The 18,209-nt window shown below is 34.2% G+C and overlaps 2 protein-coding genes across 2 annotated transcripts in view; one reads left to right on the forward strand and one right to left on the reverse strand.

The window, feature by feature from the left end:
- The window catches only part of LOC107861965 (chaperone protein DnaJ), an 18,177-nt gene extending 8,366 nt beyond the window's left edge, over positions 1 to 9,811 (forward strand). Inside the window, exons 3-11 of the mRNA XM_016707386.2 lie at positions 352 to 444; positions 1,693 to 1,811; positions 2,628 to 2,823; positions 4,347 to 4,522; positions 5,086 to 5,215; positions 5,761 to 5,921; positions 8,433 to 8,524; positions 8,919 to 9,024; positions 9,465 to 9,811. Coding sequence (XP_016562872.2) covers positions 352 to 444; positions 1,693 to 1,811; positions 2,628 to 2,823; positions 4,347 to 4,522; positions 5,086 to 5,215; positions 5,761 to 5,921; positions 8,433 to 8,524; positions 8,919 to 9,024; positions 9,465 to 9,510 — 1,119 coding nt within the window. The 3' untranslated portion in view covers positions 9,511 to 9,811. The remainder of the gene's footprint in view (positions 1 to 351; positions 445 to 1,692; positions 1,812 to 2,627; positions 2,824 to 4,346; positions 4,523 to 5,085; positions 5,216 to 5,760; positions 5,922 to 8,432; positions 8,525 to 8,918; positions 9,025 to 9,464) is intronic.
- Positions 9,812 to 10,139: 328 nt separating this feature from the next.
- On the reverse strand, positions 10,140 to 11,154 carry LOC107861966. The gene is made up of 2 exons (XM_016707387.2): positions 10,801 to 11,154; positions 10,140 to 10,399 (listed from the first exon to the last, which is right to left on the reverse strand). The coding sequence occupies exons 1-2, from the start codon at positions 11,026 to 11,028 to the stop codon at positions 10,208 to 10,210; spliced, it is 420 nt and encodes a 139-aa protein (XP_016562873.2). The 5' UTR covers positions 11,029 to 11,154; the 3' UTR covers positions 10,140 to 10,207.
- Positions 11,155 to 18,209: the final 7,055 nt, after the last annotated feature.

Here is an 18,209-nt window from a genome sequence, read left to right on the forward strand (position 1 = left end):
GTGTAGGGAATTACTTGGTGGGGATTTTATTCCTGTTATGATTCCGTATTCAGTGTTCCATGTTTATTACGAATCTGTGTGCTTTCCTCTGCTTTCCTCTGTTTTATATTCCTTATGGGTGCCGTATTTATGTTATGTAATCTGCTTTTGTGCTTTACTATGTGTTTGTGTGGTATCTCGTGCCTTGAGCTGGGGGTCTTTCGAAAACAGCCTTTCTACTTCATCAGAGGTAGAGGTATGGACTGCGTACATCTTACCCCCCCAGACCCCACTAGGTGGGAATACACTGGGTTTGCTGTTGTTGTTGTTGTTTTTAACTCTTTGAATCAACTCGGAAGTTTTACTTTCCAGGTACTATCAGATGACAAAAAAAGAGCATTATATGATCAATATGGTGAAGCCGGGGTGAAAAGTTCTGTAGGGGCCCAAACCGGTGCTTACACGGTATGCCATAAATTCTTATTTTTTGTTTTTTAGTGTGATGCTACTGCTGTCATTCCAAAAGGATAATCTTAATTCATTCTTAATCCTTCCCAAACTAATATCCACTTTTCTTAGAAGGGAAGTTTTAAGTCATGTTATCGAACACACATTGTATGACCAACTTTTAATCTTATTGCAACTTTGATTCTATTCATCGATAACTTTTATGGCCCAGCATGTTACCCATAAACAACTCATTTTCAACTTTTTTCTTAGTTCCCCTGCCAATTCCAAGTAGGACTATGAAATTGTGCCCGAGGAAGTACTGAATATCATGGCTTGTCAAAAAAAAGTTATAAATATCATGATCTTAAACTTTGTCTCATAGTAACATGGTTCCCTCTGATGCAAAGTGCTGATGTTTACTGTTGCTCATATCGTATGTTTAGTTCATGCTTTTCTCTAATCATGCAAGGGTTTGGAAGTAGTTGTTACTTATCTCCTTGGTGACTTTAAGGTGTGCCATCTATTTAAGCAGGCACTTCAATTATGTTCTTGTACTATAGTAGCTTACCTACGTAATATCTGCAAGTTTTGGGTATTAGAGGTTGCCAGTATTTGTTCTCTCCACCCCCTCACCCCCACCCCCCCACCCCCCCACCCACCCCCACACACAATGTAAGTGCTAGGTTTTTGCCTTTTCTTCTTCCCATTTCCACTTGAACAGGAAAATGTATTACATTATGAATTGACAAGGTTCATAGAATTCTTTGGCGTCATTCAATTGTAAATGGGAAAAGAGTTCTTTTCACTTCTGTTAAATGGCACACCACCGGTAATATCAGAAACTTTGACATACCTCCTCCCACCACTTAAAAGGAGAAAAGGTATTAGCTCAAGTAAGATTATGAATTAAATGAAGAATATAATTTTTCATGCCTATGTAGACAAATATATATAATTTGCAAATTAGAATGCCAAATGAAAGAAGTTGAATCACTGCGTTGGTTTTGGTTTACTTTATGCTTTTTTTGCTTGCTAGCCGAAAAATTGGGTTTTGTTTGATGTAGGAGTGAGAGTTGGACTTGAGTCTAAGTAAATGTGTCAATGTGGGTGAAGGTTGCGTTCCCAGATGCTATTCTTCCAAAAGGGTAAAATGAGTAGGTCATAGAAGAAATTGGGGAAGAGACATAATAGATGCATGGTTATATGTAAATTAGCTTTAACCCTAATCTGTTTCTCTTTCTTTTTTGGTGAATTCTACTGCAGACAAATCCTTTTGATCTATTTGAGACATTCTTTGGGTCTTCTATGGGTGGTTTTGGCATGGATGGAGCTGGATTTGGAACACGTCGCCGCAGTACTGTTACCAAGGGTGAAGATCTACGGTAAGTCAGTAGCTGATTGGAATAATTTGACACTTAACTTCATTAGGATTCACAGGTGTACTCATAAGAAAAAGGTTTTTTCGTAAGTATACTTCGTTAACCATGCGGAGAAAGCTGTTTCTGATAACTATGCTACCATAGTATGACAGGTAAACTTAAGGAAGAATATAGCGTCTAAGCGTTTTATAGCAGTGGTGGAAGCATGGAGCACGTAGTTCCCTTGGAATGATAATTTGTAGAATCAAGTGGAACTTCTCGAAATCATGGTCATAGTTATTGCTAACCATGAGTTACCAGTTCTCAGAAAAATTATTTCTAACCATGAAGGGAGAGCTCATTCTGACAACTTTATAGGCTACCATAGTTATGATTGGATGATTGGTAAAACATAGGAACCAAGAAGTCTCTAACTCCATTTCAAACTTGTGCTGGAGTCTTCATTAGGAATCAGTTGTTATCAGATATCATTTATATTCATGCTATTGATCTATATTTATAACCTGAAGAAAGAGCTGAGTATGATATCAGCAAACTTTTGTGCTTGAAATGGTCTTTACATGAATTGCAGGAATGCATTTCTTTAATATATCAATCTTCTGACAGAAAGAAATATGCTAAGTTCAAACCGGACTGGCTAATTGTATATACTTGCATAAGTGAAGCATAAGATATTAATATTATCCTATCAACAGTGTATACTTTACAAGCATAAAAATAGAAATAGATAGATACTGTTTCATAAACACTATGAGTTTGCAGACCAAATGATATAATGTCAAGCCTAATAGAGTTTATTTACACTTCAATCCCTTTCAGTTACGACGTGACATTAGAATTTTCAGCGTCCATCTTTGGAGCTGAAAAAGAATTTGATCTTTCACATCTTGAAACTTGTGAGGTTTGTATGGGAACTGGGGCAAAGGTAGGCTCCAAAATGAGGATATGTTCAACCTGTGGTGGCCGAGGTCAAGTTATGAGGACCGAACAAACACCTTTTGGCATGTTTTCTCAGGTAATAGCATATAAATCTATTCTTTTGGAGGTCGCAATAGTTTAGATTACATTTTTCTTATAAGTTTGTTCAGATTTCATTCATTTCTTTATTTATGACTTTCAATTGATGACAAAATAAGTCTTATTTGTCCAAAATTAAGTTATTGGATCCATATCCTCTGGAGCGGCATTATGCAAATTGGGGCAATTGGCTCATGCAATTATACCTACCTTCCTCAACTTGTCTATAAACTAATTGATAGGTCAATTTGGGGCACAACCTAAATTAAGTCATCTAAAAATTTATCAAAACTTTTATATAAGATAGAGCTTTTTTTTTTAACTGGTAATTTCATAAAAGATAGAGTTCGTTTTCGTTGATTATGTTTGTTATTTTATGTTCATCCACTTTCTTTCTCGACCAAGTAAGGAGAAGGATGTTTTAACTTCATATGGTTACTAAATAAATTATAAGGCAAACAAACAAATAAACAGATGAAACATGATTTGAATTAGGCCGGTCAGGCTATGACCAAATGTTTCGGCCCTAATTGACTCAATCATCTTGACGCAAGTGAAGTTTGGGTGGTTTAGTTATGATACATATATTAACTAAGCCTGTTTTAACCCGGGACAGATTTGGCCCAACTTGCCAATTTGTCACTCCTAACTACTAAACGGCTCATTTTTTGAACAAAGGGGTTTTACTTGAATGCCATTATCCCTGATATTTTCTAGAATTAATTGTGAGGCTGACCATAGATGTTGTAGGAGATCAGGTGGTTTCTGGGTAGTGTTTAAAACTCTCTATTTAAGGATAGCTACACCTTCAAAGAGGCTCAGAAAGTTCGTAGAAAGATTTTCAATGAATGGTTCGAAGAGTTTTGAACAGTTTGATCTAATAATGTCTTTCAAACTCCTATGGAACAATTAGGTAGCCAACATGAAGTGCTTCCGAACTGATGATGCTGAAACTGTAGTTGAAATTAAATATGTTGTGCTTAATAGAAATAATTGTGGCTGAAATGAATTCAAATTCTTTAGCTTGCTTTTCACAGAGCATCTAGGATGTGGTGAGAGTTTTCATTATTGAAGAAATCAAGGATAAGGCTAATTTGCATTTCTAGTTGATTGGAAAAGTAAAGAGTCAAATATAGTCTAGACCATGTAGCAAAATGATATGAATGACATGGCATGACTGCTACAGATAAATGAGCACAAGTCACTCTTTCCATGCACAACGCTGTGCTGATGGTTGTAGAATTTGTAGTTAAAAGATTGCTTTTTTCTTTGAGAAGGTAACAAGTATGTCTATTAAAAAAGATTGCTTGTTTTCTTGGATATTATTATTGTTCCAGTTTCTTAACCAATATGACATATTTATTTGGCTTTGATCCTTTGGCTGATTGGTTGTCTTTATTTTGGCTGATTGATTGTTTGGTCTCTAGGTTCGTATGTTGCTTGGCTTTCTTATATTTGTCAGACAAAAAGTATATGTTCATATTCATTGTTACATTTTCCATCTATCTGGATTAAGTGTAGGTTTCTGTGTGCCCAAAGTGTGGTGGGGATGGTGAAATGATCTCTGAATATTGCCGTAAATGCTCAGGCGAGGGGCGGGTACGAGTGAAGAAAAATATAAAAGTCAAGATACCCCCTGGAGTGAGCAAGGGAAGTATCCTCAGAGTTGCTGGTGAGGGTGATGCAGGTCCTAGGGGGTATGTATTCAAGTTGTACAGTTGCAGATCTTTAACAATTGTCTACATAGTTGTCCGGGGTTATGGTTCAGTAGAACATCTCTGGGATTCTTGTATGTTCATCAAAACATTGTATTGACAATCGTTTGCATATTTTCTTCTTTAGCCTTTAGGGATCACTTGAATGGTTGTCATAATTATCCCCTCCACTGATAATCTTTCAGCCAACTGTAGCTTATTAACTGAGTCAGTTTTGACTGTTGTTTTCCAAGTATATTTTACTTGCTCTGCAAAGTTAAGAGTAAAAGGAAAAGCTGATGTCTTGCCTCCTTCACAGAAATGTGCTCTCACCTTACCTATAAACAATACCTATGACAAAAAATTTAGAATCAACTACAACAACAACATACCCAGTTTCACTTTTATTTAATTTAGTATGATGATAATATGAAATGAGCTTAAATGAAGGTGGTGATTCATAAAGGCGACCCCTAGTATAGCCTATCACATGTTAGGTGTTCACATACAATTTGAGATTGCACATATAGCTCAGTTGTTAGTTGATTTTTGACTATGTTTTGTAGGGCCCCACCTGGAGATCTTTATGTCTATCTTGAAATTGAAGAGATACCTGAGATCCAAAGAGATGGCATAAATCTGATTTCAACAGTTTCAGTTGGTTATCTAGATGCTATACTTGGGACTGTTGTTAAGGTATTTTTTCACGATAGTTGCCTTTGGTTCTTTCATATTCTGATAAGAATGTGAATAAGATTGGTGATACCCTATAGCCTATATGTTGCAGTGCTGCTGTTATAGTTGCCTCAATGTAAAAGAATGTTACTCTCAAGATAAAGCCTGTCCGTAAGCATTGTTTTTGGTGTATCAGGAAAATAGAAATTCAGTTTTTTAGTATGAGCTCAACTTGGTTCTTGCTCCTTTCAAATAAGCCTCTTTCAAGAAACATCCCCTATCAGATCCAGGGGCAGCTTACAGGGGCAAGTTACATCTACTTGAGTAATGAGACAAATGAATACAAGATTCTGAAAGCTTCACAAGTTTTTAAATTTCCTCATACAACAAATGCATGGTAGTACTGTAATTTTCTTGCCATATGATGAGATCCTTATATATTATTCTAAGATTAGTCAAAAAGGTTTGAGAGAAAGAACCAACGCCTGGCATCTGTACAAGGACACCTCATTTTTCCCTTCAATTGCCTTGATTGATATCATATTTCTTAGTGATATTCTTGTCAGGTTAAAACAGTGGAAGGGGTGACAGATCTCCAGATTCCTCCAGGTACTCAACCTGGGGATGTGCTTGTCTTGGCGAGGAAAGGTGCACCGAAGCTGAATAGGCCATCAATACGTGGTGATCACTTGTTCACGATTAAAGTTAGCATCCCAAAACGCATCAGGTGCGCAAGTGTTAAATTGTATATGATGAACTAATTATACATGTCAGTCTCCTTACCTACTTGTTTCACTCTGCCTAAACATATTCCTGCGAGTATGCCAGCCATGTTTGGGAACTAATTTCCTAGATAACTACAGATATATTTTTCCTTGAATATTTCCAACAATCGTACTCTTTAAAGGGACTTACATATATCTAGTAGTCGTATCTAGGCATGGGCATTATTTGGTTAAACCTGAAAAAAACGACTGAACCGAATTTTTCGGTTTCGGTTTTAATATTTTGACATTTCAGTTATTGAGTTTGGACCTTAGGCCTAACTCATCCTCAAAAACTAGCTCATGAAGATGAGGATTGCCAAATACCAAATACGGAGACCACCCATGCCTTCTCATCCGATGTGGACTCTTCAACATTTTGTAAAGAAATACAAAAACAGCAACAACAACATACCCAGTGTATTCCCACATAGTGGGGTCTGGGGAGGGTAAAGTGTATGCAGACTATACCACTACCTCAGGTGAAGTAGAGAGGTTGTTTTCGATATAACCCCCGGCTCAGGACAGACAACAGTATATAACAAAGACAAAACATAAAAGCATATAAACTAATGCAATATGCGAAATAAACTAACACTGCTATCTAATACAGGAAACAATACAACCACAAGATAATACTATAAACTATCTATTCGAAATCATAGACATCACCCAAACACCATGAACAAGAAACTCCAGACGCAAACAAAGTACCCTTCCCTACTGTTACAGACGCACTCCTACCCTTTAATCCTCTACTCTAATCCGCGTCCTCCACACCTTCCTATCAAGGGTCATGTCCTCCGTAAGCTGTAACTGCTCCATATCATGCCTAATCACCTTTCTCCAATATTTCTTCGGCTTACCTCTACCCTGCCTAAAACCATCCATAGCCAACGTCTCACACCTCTGTACTGGAGCATCCGAGCCTCTCCTCATCACGTGCCGGAACCAACGTAACCTCACTTCTCGCATCTTGTCCTCCACCGAAGCCACTCCCACCTTCTCCCGAATAATCTCATTCCTAACCCTATCTCTCTTGGTAAGGTCACACATCCATCGCAACATCCTCATCTCCGCCACCTTCAACTTTTGGATGTGGGAGTTCTTAACTGGCCTATATTCCGCTCCATACAACATAGCCGGTCGGACTGCCATTCTGTAGAACTTACCTTTAAGCTTTGGAGGCACCTTCTTATCACACAAGACTCTTGAAGCGAGCCTCCATTTCAACCACCCTGCACCAATACGGTACGTGACATCCTCATCAATCTCACCATTCCCCTGGATCATAGACCCCAGATACTTGAAACATTTTGTAAAGAAATAGGGGAAAAAAGCTTCTTGTTGACTACATTAAGTAACAATGTACAAGAGCCAAGAGGAGCTTCGTATACAGGATTTTTAGGCTATTTATTATACATAAGTAATCATTTTCTATGCTAATAAAATAAGCAACTATTCTTTAATTAGATACAAATTATCCTAAAGTATGCTATAAAACGTTCCCTTATCAACAAAATATCCTATAGAATGTTCTTCCTGAGAGAAGATCATTGCAAGAATCTCATCTTGGACTACCAAGGAGAGCTGTCTTATGCAGGCAGAGTCCAGTTACTCTAAACTGTCCTTTTTGCATACAAGCTTCTAAGCTTATTGGTGCTAACTGTTCATGTTGACTGGTAAAGTAGTGAAGACCATTGATTCCTATTGCAGACATAATGTGTGGTCTTGGGGTTGATACCCTCAGTAAGAGAGCTTTGGTGACTACGGAAAGAGTCTACTCCTAAGTCCATGGGGGGGGGGGGGGTGTTTAATCTCGATTACAGTTATTGAACAGCGCTGCTATTGCCAAGACCTATTGTAATCTAGTTCACACACAAGACAAACTATGGATTAGATGGATCTGCGCACACTTATTGTTGCATAGATGCATTTCAGTTCTACTGTAGGTTTACCTTAATCTTCTACATCTAATAACATAGCTATTTGCATTTATTCTAGAAAAATCTCAACTCTAGGCTTAGCTTATAGTTTTTTGTCATGATAAAATGGAGATTGTCCTAGCTGATTTGATCTAGGAAAGAACCAGGAGTCGGAATTGAAGCTGAGTTTCTTTCACTTTTCTTGCTCGTTTGTCAGCCAGCCTAGTGGTCAATTGTCCCGATTCCTGAAGTTAAAAAATAAAAGGAAAGAGAACTGTTACTCAGGTACTGGTAAAAAATCAATATACTTCTACCCATTAGTATGTCCTTCTAATTTTGCTTAGTAGTGTCCTCTGCATACAAATTCCTTTGAGCAAATTATTCTCTCTGGTCTCCTGAATATGGTGCTTTAAAATGCACATAGGAAATGTTTTTCATGTATAATAAAGATCTGATATTGTTACACAAGAATGTAGGGTTGTAAGTGCTCTCATAATTGCTTCTGTCTATGCATGATCAGAACTTCATTCATGGTTCTCTAATTTGCAGTGTGACGGAGCGTGAATTGCTTGAAGAACTTGCTTCTCTAAATAAGGGATCAAGCACTCGTACGAAGACTCGCCCGACGGTTCAGCAAACTGGTACACGATTACTTCTTGATTCATCATTTCTCAATTCTCTAAGTGTGAACGACAGCATTAATGACACTGGGTTGTGACATTAGTTAAACATGATGAGGTCCAGAGAGTAGAAGGTAGTGAACTGTCACTTGTGTGGCTGATTGCAATGAATATATCCTTCCAAAAACCTACATTAGTATCAAACAGAAATGGATATATCCTTCCAATAAATGCAACTCACTCCGGTCCAAAGTAAATGAATTTCGGACGCATTTTCTATATTTCAAAATGAATGAATTTTTTAAAGTCCATTGATGTATTAATTAGCTTTTTCCACAATTACCTTTCTCTTTTATGGGGGTTCTCAAAATTACCTTTGGCATAAAATTTTACTCATCTTTTTTCTGCTTTGCAGCCAAAACTACAGAAACTCCAGTAGATTCAGATTCTACTGTAGCACAAACTGATGAGTCAACGGAAGACCAAGATGATCCATTGAAGAAGTTAACAAATTTTGCTGGGTAAATTTCTTGATCATTGTTCATTAATTAGGAGTTTTCTTGGAAAGTATTTTAGTTCGTGGTACTTTAGTATTCGCTTGGAAGATGCTTGTGTTGTTACAACCACCGACCACATAAGTCACCTATTTTCGGGGTTTAAAAACATGCTAGAGCCATTTAAGTGGTTTTGCTGTATGAATTCAGCAACCTTGCCAGAAAATAGACATACATTCACAGAGCCATGTTAGAATGACCAGTTACGTGTGTAGGGGTGTACATAATTATGTCAATGTTGGACTTCGGTTTACCAATAACATTTGCACCATTGGTATCGCCTTAATTCTGCTACAGTTGATCTTAACCTTGTTTTGTTCGGTCATCCTGAAAATTCAAGTGGTCTAGCTAATTTTTTTTTCTGTTGCGAGTCTTTCTTGCTTCTAATTAAAGGTTTGCGATTGCAGGTCTGTCGTAAATGGTGCACTAAAATGGTTAAGAGACAATCTGTAGTCCTCAGTGATGGGATACTGCCTCAACAATCCTCTTTTATGCTACAACAGCATTGAATTTTATGTGCTTCAAAACAGCCATTACAGGATCTTGCGGCCTTTCATTTGTTGGAATAACTTTCTTCATCGATTCTGCCTGAGATATTGAATCCAGCCATCCTATTCTTTTAGGAAATCTAATCCTTCGCCTTTGTAAATTCATGCAATACATTTTCTCCACCTCAAAGAAGTTTCTGAGTTGGATTCTTAACAGCTATTTTTATGTAAGAAATTTTGTATGTTAGCAAGCATTTAGCAGAAAACCATACTCTCAATTTTCATCTTTAGGTAGATTGCTTCCATATTTCTCCATCTTTCGGACATCACACATTTATACACCATTTATCTGAGAAGGGAAAACACACACTCCTTTGATTGTTGCAAATGGTAAACATATTTGCGTTTTTCTCATAGCACTTTTATAAGTACGGATTTAATCAATCAGAGGTCGCATAAATCTGAACTACCATAATTTCTCCCTGATAATTGCAGATTATTCAGGTCATCATCACCACCAAGGGCGGAGCTAGAATATTAGGTACGGATTTGGACGAACCCAACCATGTATTTGTACTTATAAGATTCAGTAAATATATGAATAAATTTTTAATTGCACAGAGTAACTAAAATGAACTACAGAATTTCATGAACTTGAAATATTAGTCTTTAGAATCTGCTGAGCTTTGCAAAAATAAAAGCACAGCGGCAACAATCATGGGCGCTGATATCATAAAGAGTGCCAATGAAATATTTGGTGTTGTTATCTCTGGGAAAATTACACTTCCATACTTTATCACAGCTCCTCCCGCCACTGAACCCACTCCCAGTTTCACCAAAAAGTTCAAATCCTCCTGCAATTCTCACAAAATTTCAACAAAAATGGAAAAAATTGATCCATCGATTCTTATAGATTCAGGGAGTGAGAGTGGTAAAAACGTATATATAGCGTGAAGGGTGAAAAATATATGTAAAGTATTTCAATTTTTTTTTGAGTCGTTCTCTCAGAATTTATCAACTATTTAACTAAACACACCTAATTAATCTGTTAATTGTTTGAGTTTCATGCCTGAAATTTCATGTAAGAAAATTGAACAGTTGATTTTAGGTAGTTTTTCCTAGATGGTGATATTCAAGTAGGAAACTCACAGACTCATAGTTCAGGTACGAAACTCAAACAATGGAAAACTTTTGGGGGGTATGTTTCACCATTAACCCTTAAAGTGGGAATTAAGGGGAAGGAGTGGGGAGTAACCTGTGGTAGAAAAGGAGGACTAGGTTCATCAGTGGTGGGACTTGCTTGGTCAGTTTTGGGGTCGGAAGCTCGGACAATCATGGGCGTCCTAAAGGAGGAAGTCAATCTGACAGATTTTGGAAAGACGAAGCTAACTCCGGCAGCAGACTGCGGCTGAAGAGACGATGCCGAAATTGAGTATGTCGCCGGAAAATTAGCAGCGTTTGGTCGCATTGCGGCGGCTTCCATGCCGGCCAAAATGGCAACTGAAGCTCTACTGGAAGTGCAAGACGGGTTAGTTTGCCACACAACAGCCACAGATTTTTTAATTTGTCCTCATCCGATGGGCAAAAGAGCTAGCTGGTATTTAAAAAAAAACTTTAATTATGAATGTTTTATAATATTAGAATATGCAAAATTCTTTTAATTTCATAAATTAAATAAAAAAAATTAAAACAGCTATATTTAATATAACGATCAATAAAAACAAGTATCTCTATCTTTTACCTCTAAATATAAATGAAAAATGAAATAGACAATTGAAATTTGCTCTATATAACATACTCACCATCTCATTTATGTCTTAACTTGTTTGATTAAATTATAATATATATATAAACACGTACTGATATTTCTTAGCTGAATATAACCTTTAAATTTCTCATTAAAATGTATTGGATATTCAAATTACAATTCGTTCTAATTTAATAAATATATATGATAAAATATTCTGTATTAGATATTTTTAATTAATTTTTGACTTTTTTTTATCAATCAAAAGTATCTAATAGAAAAACTTCTATATTAAATGTTGAATTGAAATATGATATACTTTGAGTAACACTAACTTAATCAAGCCCTTATTTCAACATTTGATATTTCAAATAATATCAAAGTCATTGCAATTAAGAATCTCAAATTTCAACGTTTAATCAATTAAGCTACTAAGAGCTAAAACCAACATGTAAGCTACTAATATGCTTTTTCCTCCGATTGATGAATCTCCAACGGTGGACTATGTTTTAGAGGTTGTCGCTGAATTGTCTGATATTTTTTTAGAAAAAATTACCTAAATAAATAGCATAAGTTTCTAAACTTTTAAAAATCTCCCCACTTCTTAAAAATTACTTAAATCCCAACATTTCATATTTTTTACTAATTGTGAGATATAAGTTAACCCTACAACTAAAAAGGCGGCTCTTTACCAAAAAATACTCCACATCTCCTCTTTGAACGACGCAAAATCTGGCCATTTTCTATCCATCTTCGCCATCTGATTAAAAAAATTTAACAAGGTAATTTCCACCCGTAAAATCAGCTTCAATTTATTTAATTCCTTTTTTACGTTTTTTTTGTAAAAAAAAAATTGCCGCAAGTAAAGCTATCTGAAAGTTGAGTATTTTGGTAGAGAGATTTCTTCAATTTCACTTTTTTTTTGCTTCATTGTTTGAATTATCAGCATGAATAGAGAGTCTGAACCTTCTTTTAGTCTTGGGATTTCTCAATTAGAATGTTTCAAAGAATCTCAAGAAGTTGTAAATTTTGTTCCGGGAGATTTTGACTATGAAACTGATGGTTTTCATGAAAATAGGTCAAAATATAGAAAGGATCCCCAAAGTATGAAGAAATTACGTCAAAAGCTTGCTAAGAAGGACAAGAAAAAAAGAAAGTGGCTCTAAGAAAAGAGGACACAACAGTCCTGAAAGTAAAGCTCCCGTCAAGAGAAGAAGAGTTGTTGAAGAAATTTGTAGAGATGAGCTTACTAAGGTAATTGCATGTACAGATTTGTTCAATTTTAGGCCGAGATACATATTTTGTGATGGATGATACGTTTGAAAATTTATTTTTTATCTGGTGCTTTGTTGCTAATAATTTATATGTATCTTGTGATTTATTTTGATATTGTAATTAATATAACAAAAGATACAAATTTCTTGTTATTAGATACATGTTATGTTGTCTTGTATCTGTGAGTTGTTGTTAATGATTTGATATGTATCTATTGGTGTTTAAACTTGACTGAAAATTATATTATAAGAGATACAAGTTATGACTTCATAGATACATTTTATGTTAACTTGCATTTGACACTAACTGTAAATTGCTTGAAATGTGTCTATAGTTTAATTGTTATTGAAAGTCATATAACAAAAGATACAAGTTTCTTGTCATTAGATACATGTTATGTTGTCTTGTATCTATGAGTTGTTGTTAATGATTTGATATGTATCTATTGGTGTTTAAACTTGACTGGAAATTATATTATAAGAGATACAAGTTATGACTTCATAGATACATGTTATGTTAACTTGTATCTGGTACTAACTGCTAATTGTTTGAAATGTGTCTAGTGTTGTTTAATTGTTATTGAAAGTCATCTAACAAAAGATTCAAGTTTCTTGTCATTAGATACATGTTATGTTGACTTGTATCTGGTACTTACTGTTAATTTCTTGAAATGTATTTAGTGTTGGTTTAATTGTTATTGAAAGTCATACAACAAAAGATACAAGTTAATACCTACATACATACATGTTGTATTAACTTGTATCTAAAGTATGTTGTTATTAGAGTATTTGTTTTTATTGTAATGTCTTAATGTGGAGTTGTTGCATATAGACTAATTTTTTCATTATTGTTTCTTTTTGTTTTAGGAATTGAGTTATGTTATAAAGGAAATTCCAAGTCATCCTCTTAGATTTGTAAGTTTATGCAATTTAAGATTTAAGGATGAAATTAAAGAAGTTGTCGGGCAAGAAGTGTTACACTTATTTGAGAAGACTATTTTCGGATGTTATCTCAACATACCTATTTCTAATTATATTGGACAAATAACAAAATGTATTCTTATGCTCGAGATCGAACAATCAAATCAAGAAGAGATACATGTTTTTGTCAAAGGCCAGATTCTTAGATTTTTCATCAATGAATTTTCTTTGATTACCGGCTTAAACTGTTTTGGTAATGTTGATGATTTCAAATATGAAGATTCTTCTCCGAGTAGGCTTATGAAAAGGTATTTTCCACAATCAATCAATGGTGTAGATAAGGAGGCATTGGTGGAATGTTTTCTGAAGGAAAATTTGAAAATAAAGAGGATGCCCTCTAGATGGCAATCCTATATTTCATACACATTTTTATCTACTCGCAACTGAAGGCTTCTCTCGTTCCAATTTCTAATTTCAAAATGATTGAAGATGAAAAATATCAATTCTTTCCTTGGGGTAAAGTGTCTTTCTCCAGGTTGATGGCCTCACTTAGGTAGGAATTTTCAATGGAGAAGCAACTTTATAGGTTAGGTGGTATCCCACAGGTTCTTAATGTGTGGATGTTTGAACTTTGTTCAAATGTTGAATCCAAAGTTGTTGTTAAGGAGGGAAATAACATACCTCGCATATGGAATTGGAAGGTTGTTGTAGTCCGGCCTCAGTTTAATCAGTTTATGAACGGAATGTTTAGCGAGGTACGATAATGATTGAACTTTTTTCATACATTGCATTATAGTATTTGTAGTTTTAATCATAATAATATTTAATGAATAATTTTTTTGTACATAGTATTCATATGCCAACATTATTCTTACTGCGGACGAGTTTGAAAAACTTGATTTGGCGCGCACTAGTTTTGCATCTGAACAGCATGGTACATCTTCAATGCCATCGTCATCTAAAAATCAAGATCAGAGGAGTTACAGGGTCAATGTACCTCAGGTTACCGAAGATCATGACAGTTTTGATGACTTCAGTTCTACCCCTCCACAATTTTTGATGAGGCAGTCGATACATGTATCTCGTACAGCATCTGAACCTATGACAAAGACTGAAAAAGATGTTCCGACGGGAAGAAGATCAGATCGTAAAAAATAAACGTAGTTGTGGGACGCAGAAAAAAATCAGACAACAGGTATTTTCCTTATCAATATATTTCATATTTTTCTCATAATGAAAACGTTTCTATATCGTGTTATTTTTCATACTTAACAAATATTGGCAAAACAAGCAGATATGAAAGAAAAGAGTAAAGTTGATGCTAATTCAACATCCACATTAAACACGAAAGACCTTGTGGTTAAAGCGGACCTACATTTGCTAGAGTCCGAAATGAAGGCATACATGAAGACATACGTAAGGATCTACAATTTATTGTTGTATAAATTTATTAATTGTATGCATTTTAACTAATCAACTTGCATATTTACTAGATTGACCAAAAATTCAAAGATTTGGAGTGTCTGATGAACGTTAGATTCACTGAAGTTTTGAATTCATTGGAGCAGAAAAATGAGACTGTGAAGCAGGTAAGATGCTTTAAAAAAACACAAATTTATTAACGAGTATATTGAATTTATTCATGTTTCTCATCCTTCAATTTTAGAAAAAAAATTGCAAAACAAAGTCCGAAAGAAGCTACACATTCAGATGATGTTGCTGATTTTGAATGTCATACTAATCCCATCAGTTCACATTATGTCTAAAAAAAAATAGAGGAAATGGAGGTGCCCATTAGTACATATTTACTATTTGAATTATCTTATAAAAAAATATTTATATGTATCAATATGTACTTACTTCTCAAAGGTAGTAATTAACTAATTATATTATATTATATTTTTTTTATTCTCTGATAAAAAATTTGCAGAAAACTATTGTAAAACAGAGTCGACAAGAATGTGATCCTTCAGATGCCGTTGTTGATGATGCAAGACCTACGAGTACTGACAGTGTAGTGAAAAAATTGACAAACCGATTGAAATGGAGGATGATAAAGCCATCCAAGCATCATCATTTCTCAAGAAGGGTGAACAACATGAAAAGATAATAAACATTCATTATGTGTTTTCTAATTAACATGACTATTTTTGCATGCTTGAAATGATAAATGTAAAATAAGTCATATATGTAATCAACATTTACATATCTTGTACAGTTTAGTTAATTTAGTAGTAAGAATCTAATTCACTAAAAAAAAATGAACACAGTTATGTTATTAATATTTCAGATTAAAAATAAAGTTTACATACTAGTTAAAACACAGTTGATACAAGTTTAAATAAAACTGAGTTACAAGTTAAAATACAATTCAAATACAAGTTAAAATAAAGTTCAGATACAAGTTAATACAAAATTTATATACAAGTTAAGTTAAGTTTAGATACATGTTAAACTAAAGTCTAAAGACAAGTTAAATTAAAGTTGAAATACAAGTTAAAATAAAGTTCAGATACAAGTTAAAATAAACTTCAAATACAAGTTACTTCTTATTGATAAAGTTTAAAAAAGTTGACTTTATTTTTAATAAATTTGTTAAGGTTTCAAATCATTTTCAGGATGTTGGAATTGAGAAGCGGAGTTATAATGATTAAATAGTTTTATTTTGTTATCCATTATAATACAATGCTAAAGCATTTCATATATATTTATGTATCGAACTAGGTTGTTCTAGCACTTTCTACAGACATAGTATTAGAAAAATATTTTATAACATTTTACAATCATATGTATCTAGTATAATGAAACATAAATTAGAATATAGTGGTATTAACTTTCACAATATTACATTATTTAGTATCTTCAACAGTTTTTTGTTCCAACTAAATACCTGTTGTCTCTAAAATGCATAACAAATTATAGCACAACTTAATGGTACTGTATCAAAAAACTAATGACATTATACTATAGAAGTGAAAATTTAATCTTGTATCTATAAAATTAACTGAGAAACATCTTATTAAATTATATGTATCTAGTAAAAAAATACATATTTTACTATATAAATGTAAATAACAAAACATTACTTTATTATGTTTCTATAGCCATTTTTATTTACTCAGAATACATGTTTGCCTTCAACCTGACTAACAGATTATATCAAAACTTATAGTCCTACATGATACAATTATATTTTACAATTATTAAGTGCAAACTTGTATCTACAAATTTATGAAAGATACATCATATAAAAGTATAAATCTTTACAATCTTTTACTACAGTAGAACAACTGCAATAACATTATCAGTTCAATATTATCTTAATTTCTAAATGATGTTTCACGATAATTTCAATCTCCGAAAAATAAGGGTAAATAATTAACAAGGAGCGAAAATAATTGTTTATTACAGAAACTATTTTTCTTAACATTCTTAAAAAACAACAATGTCATCAATTAAAACTTCGCATTAAAAAGGAAAGAAATTCAACTAGAAGATAACAAATTATTCCACATTAATAATCAGTCAACTGCATGATCAGTCCTCTTTTGGAAAGAAGTTACAAGTACGCCTATTGTGACCTGCATAACCACATCTCCCGCAACAATTACTACTCGATGTCATAGTTTCACTTGATTTCTTGTACCTGCTTTTCTTTGTCCTTCTGGGTTGACGTTTATATTTTGGTGATAACACAACTTCGCCCATAACTTCTTATGGCACAATCCAGTCCTTCTTATCGGGCATTGGAAACATAGATTCTTCATACGTCTTCCTTAATGTTTTAGGATAATAAAACTCTGAACAATAAGGCTTCATATCAACTACATGCTTGCTTTTTAGTATTGCTATCGCGTGTTCACATGTTATCTAGTCCAATTGAAATCTACCACAAGAGCAAGTCCTCCTATCAAGACATACTATGTACTTCCTCCCGTCATCATAAACAGAATATACATATGTTGATGACGCACTAACCTACAAGATTAGTCATAATATGTTTACACATAGATACATATTGTTCTTTTTAGAATATTTTGTTTAAATTCAATAAAAAGATTGATTAAGTTATTGTAACATTTTTCAAAACAACATTTTTAAAACAACTAGTATCCTGTATGATGAATCGAACATTCCATAATATGTAAAACAAAATAAAACATCAAAACTAACCTTAAGCCTTGTAGATTTTGAAGTATTTAGCTGAAGAATTCCTTCAAATCTACTACCAAGTGACGTGTTTGCATATGATGCACTTTCTTTATTCTTGCAATTTCACTTTGCAAACAATTTCCTAGACTGCTTCAAAAATTCTATTATCTACAACTCACGTGCTAGCTTCAATTTACCATGTATGCACTCCGCTATATTTGAAGTCATCATTCTACCACGATTAATAGGTGCATACACACGTACCCATTTTTCAAATCAAGCATCCTCAAGATAAGACTTTACCCTCTTATCAATCTTCCCAACTTGATTCCAAAAAAAATCAAACTCATCTTTGTGGTAAGCCTTGGCCATTGCATAGTAAATATCGCTAAGTCTATCTTCACTCTTCCTGAAGTTTGTGCAAACATTCTTTCACAAGTACCAAATGCATGCGAGGCGCGGCACATTCGGATATACAACACTCACAGCCTTTATTATGCTTTCATGACGGTCGGATACAACACACATACTATCGTGCTCTCCAAAAATAATTCTGAAGTTCTCAAAAAA

Source organism: Capsicum annuum, chromosome 3, assembly GCF_002878395.1.
Source record: "Capsicum annuum cultivar UCD-10X-F1 chromosome 3, UCD10Xv1.1, whole genome shotgun sequence".
NCBI lineage: Eukaryota > Viridiplantae > Streptophyta > Magnoliopsida > Solanales > Solanaceae > Capsicum > Capsicum annuum.

Bases quoted from the DNA above. Each gene is read 5' to 3' on its own strand.
- LOC107861966 (XM_016707387.2), bottom strand. From the start codon at position 11,028: ATGGAAGCCGCCGCAATGCGACCAAACGCTGCTAATTTTCCGGCGACA. The intron at 10,400-10,800 runs GTTACTCCCCAC...TGAGAATTGCAG, and splicing joins GTCCTCCTTTTCTACCACAG to GAGGATTTGAACTTTTTGGT.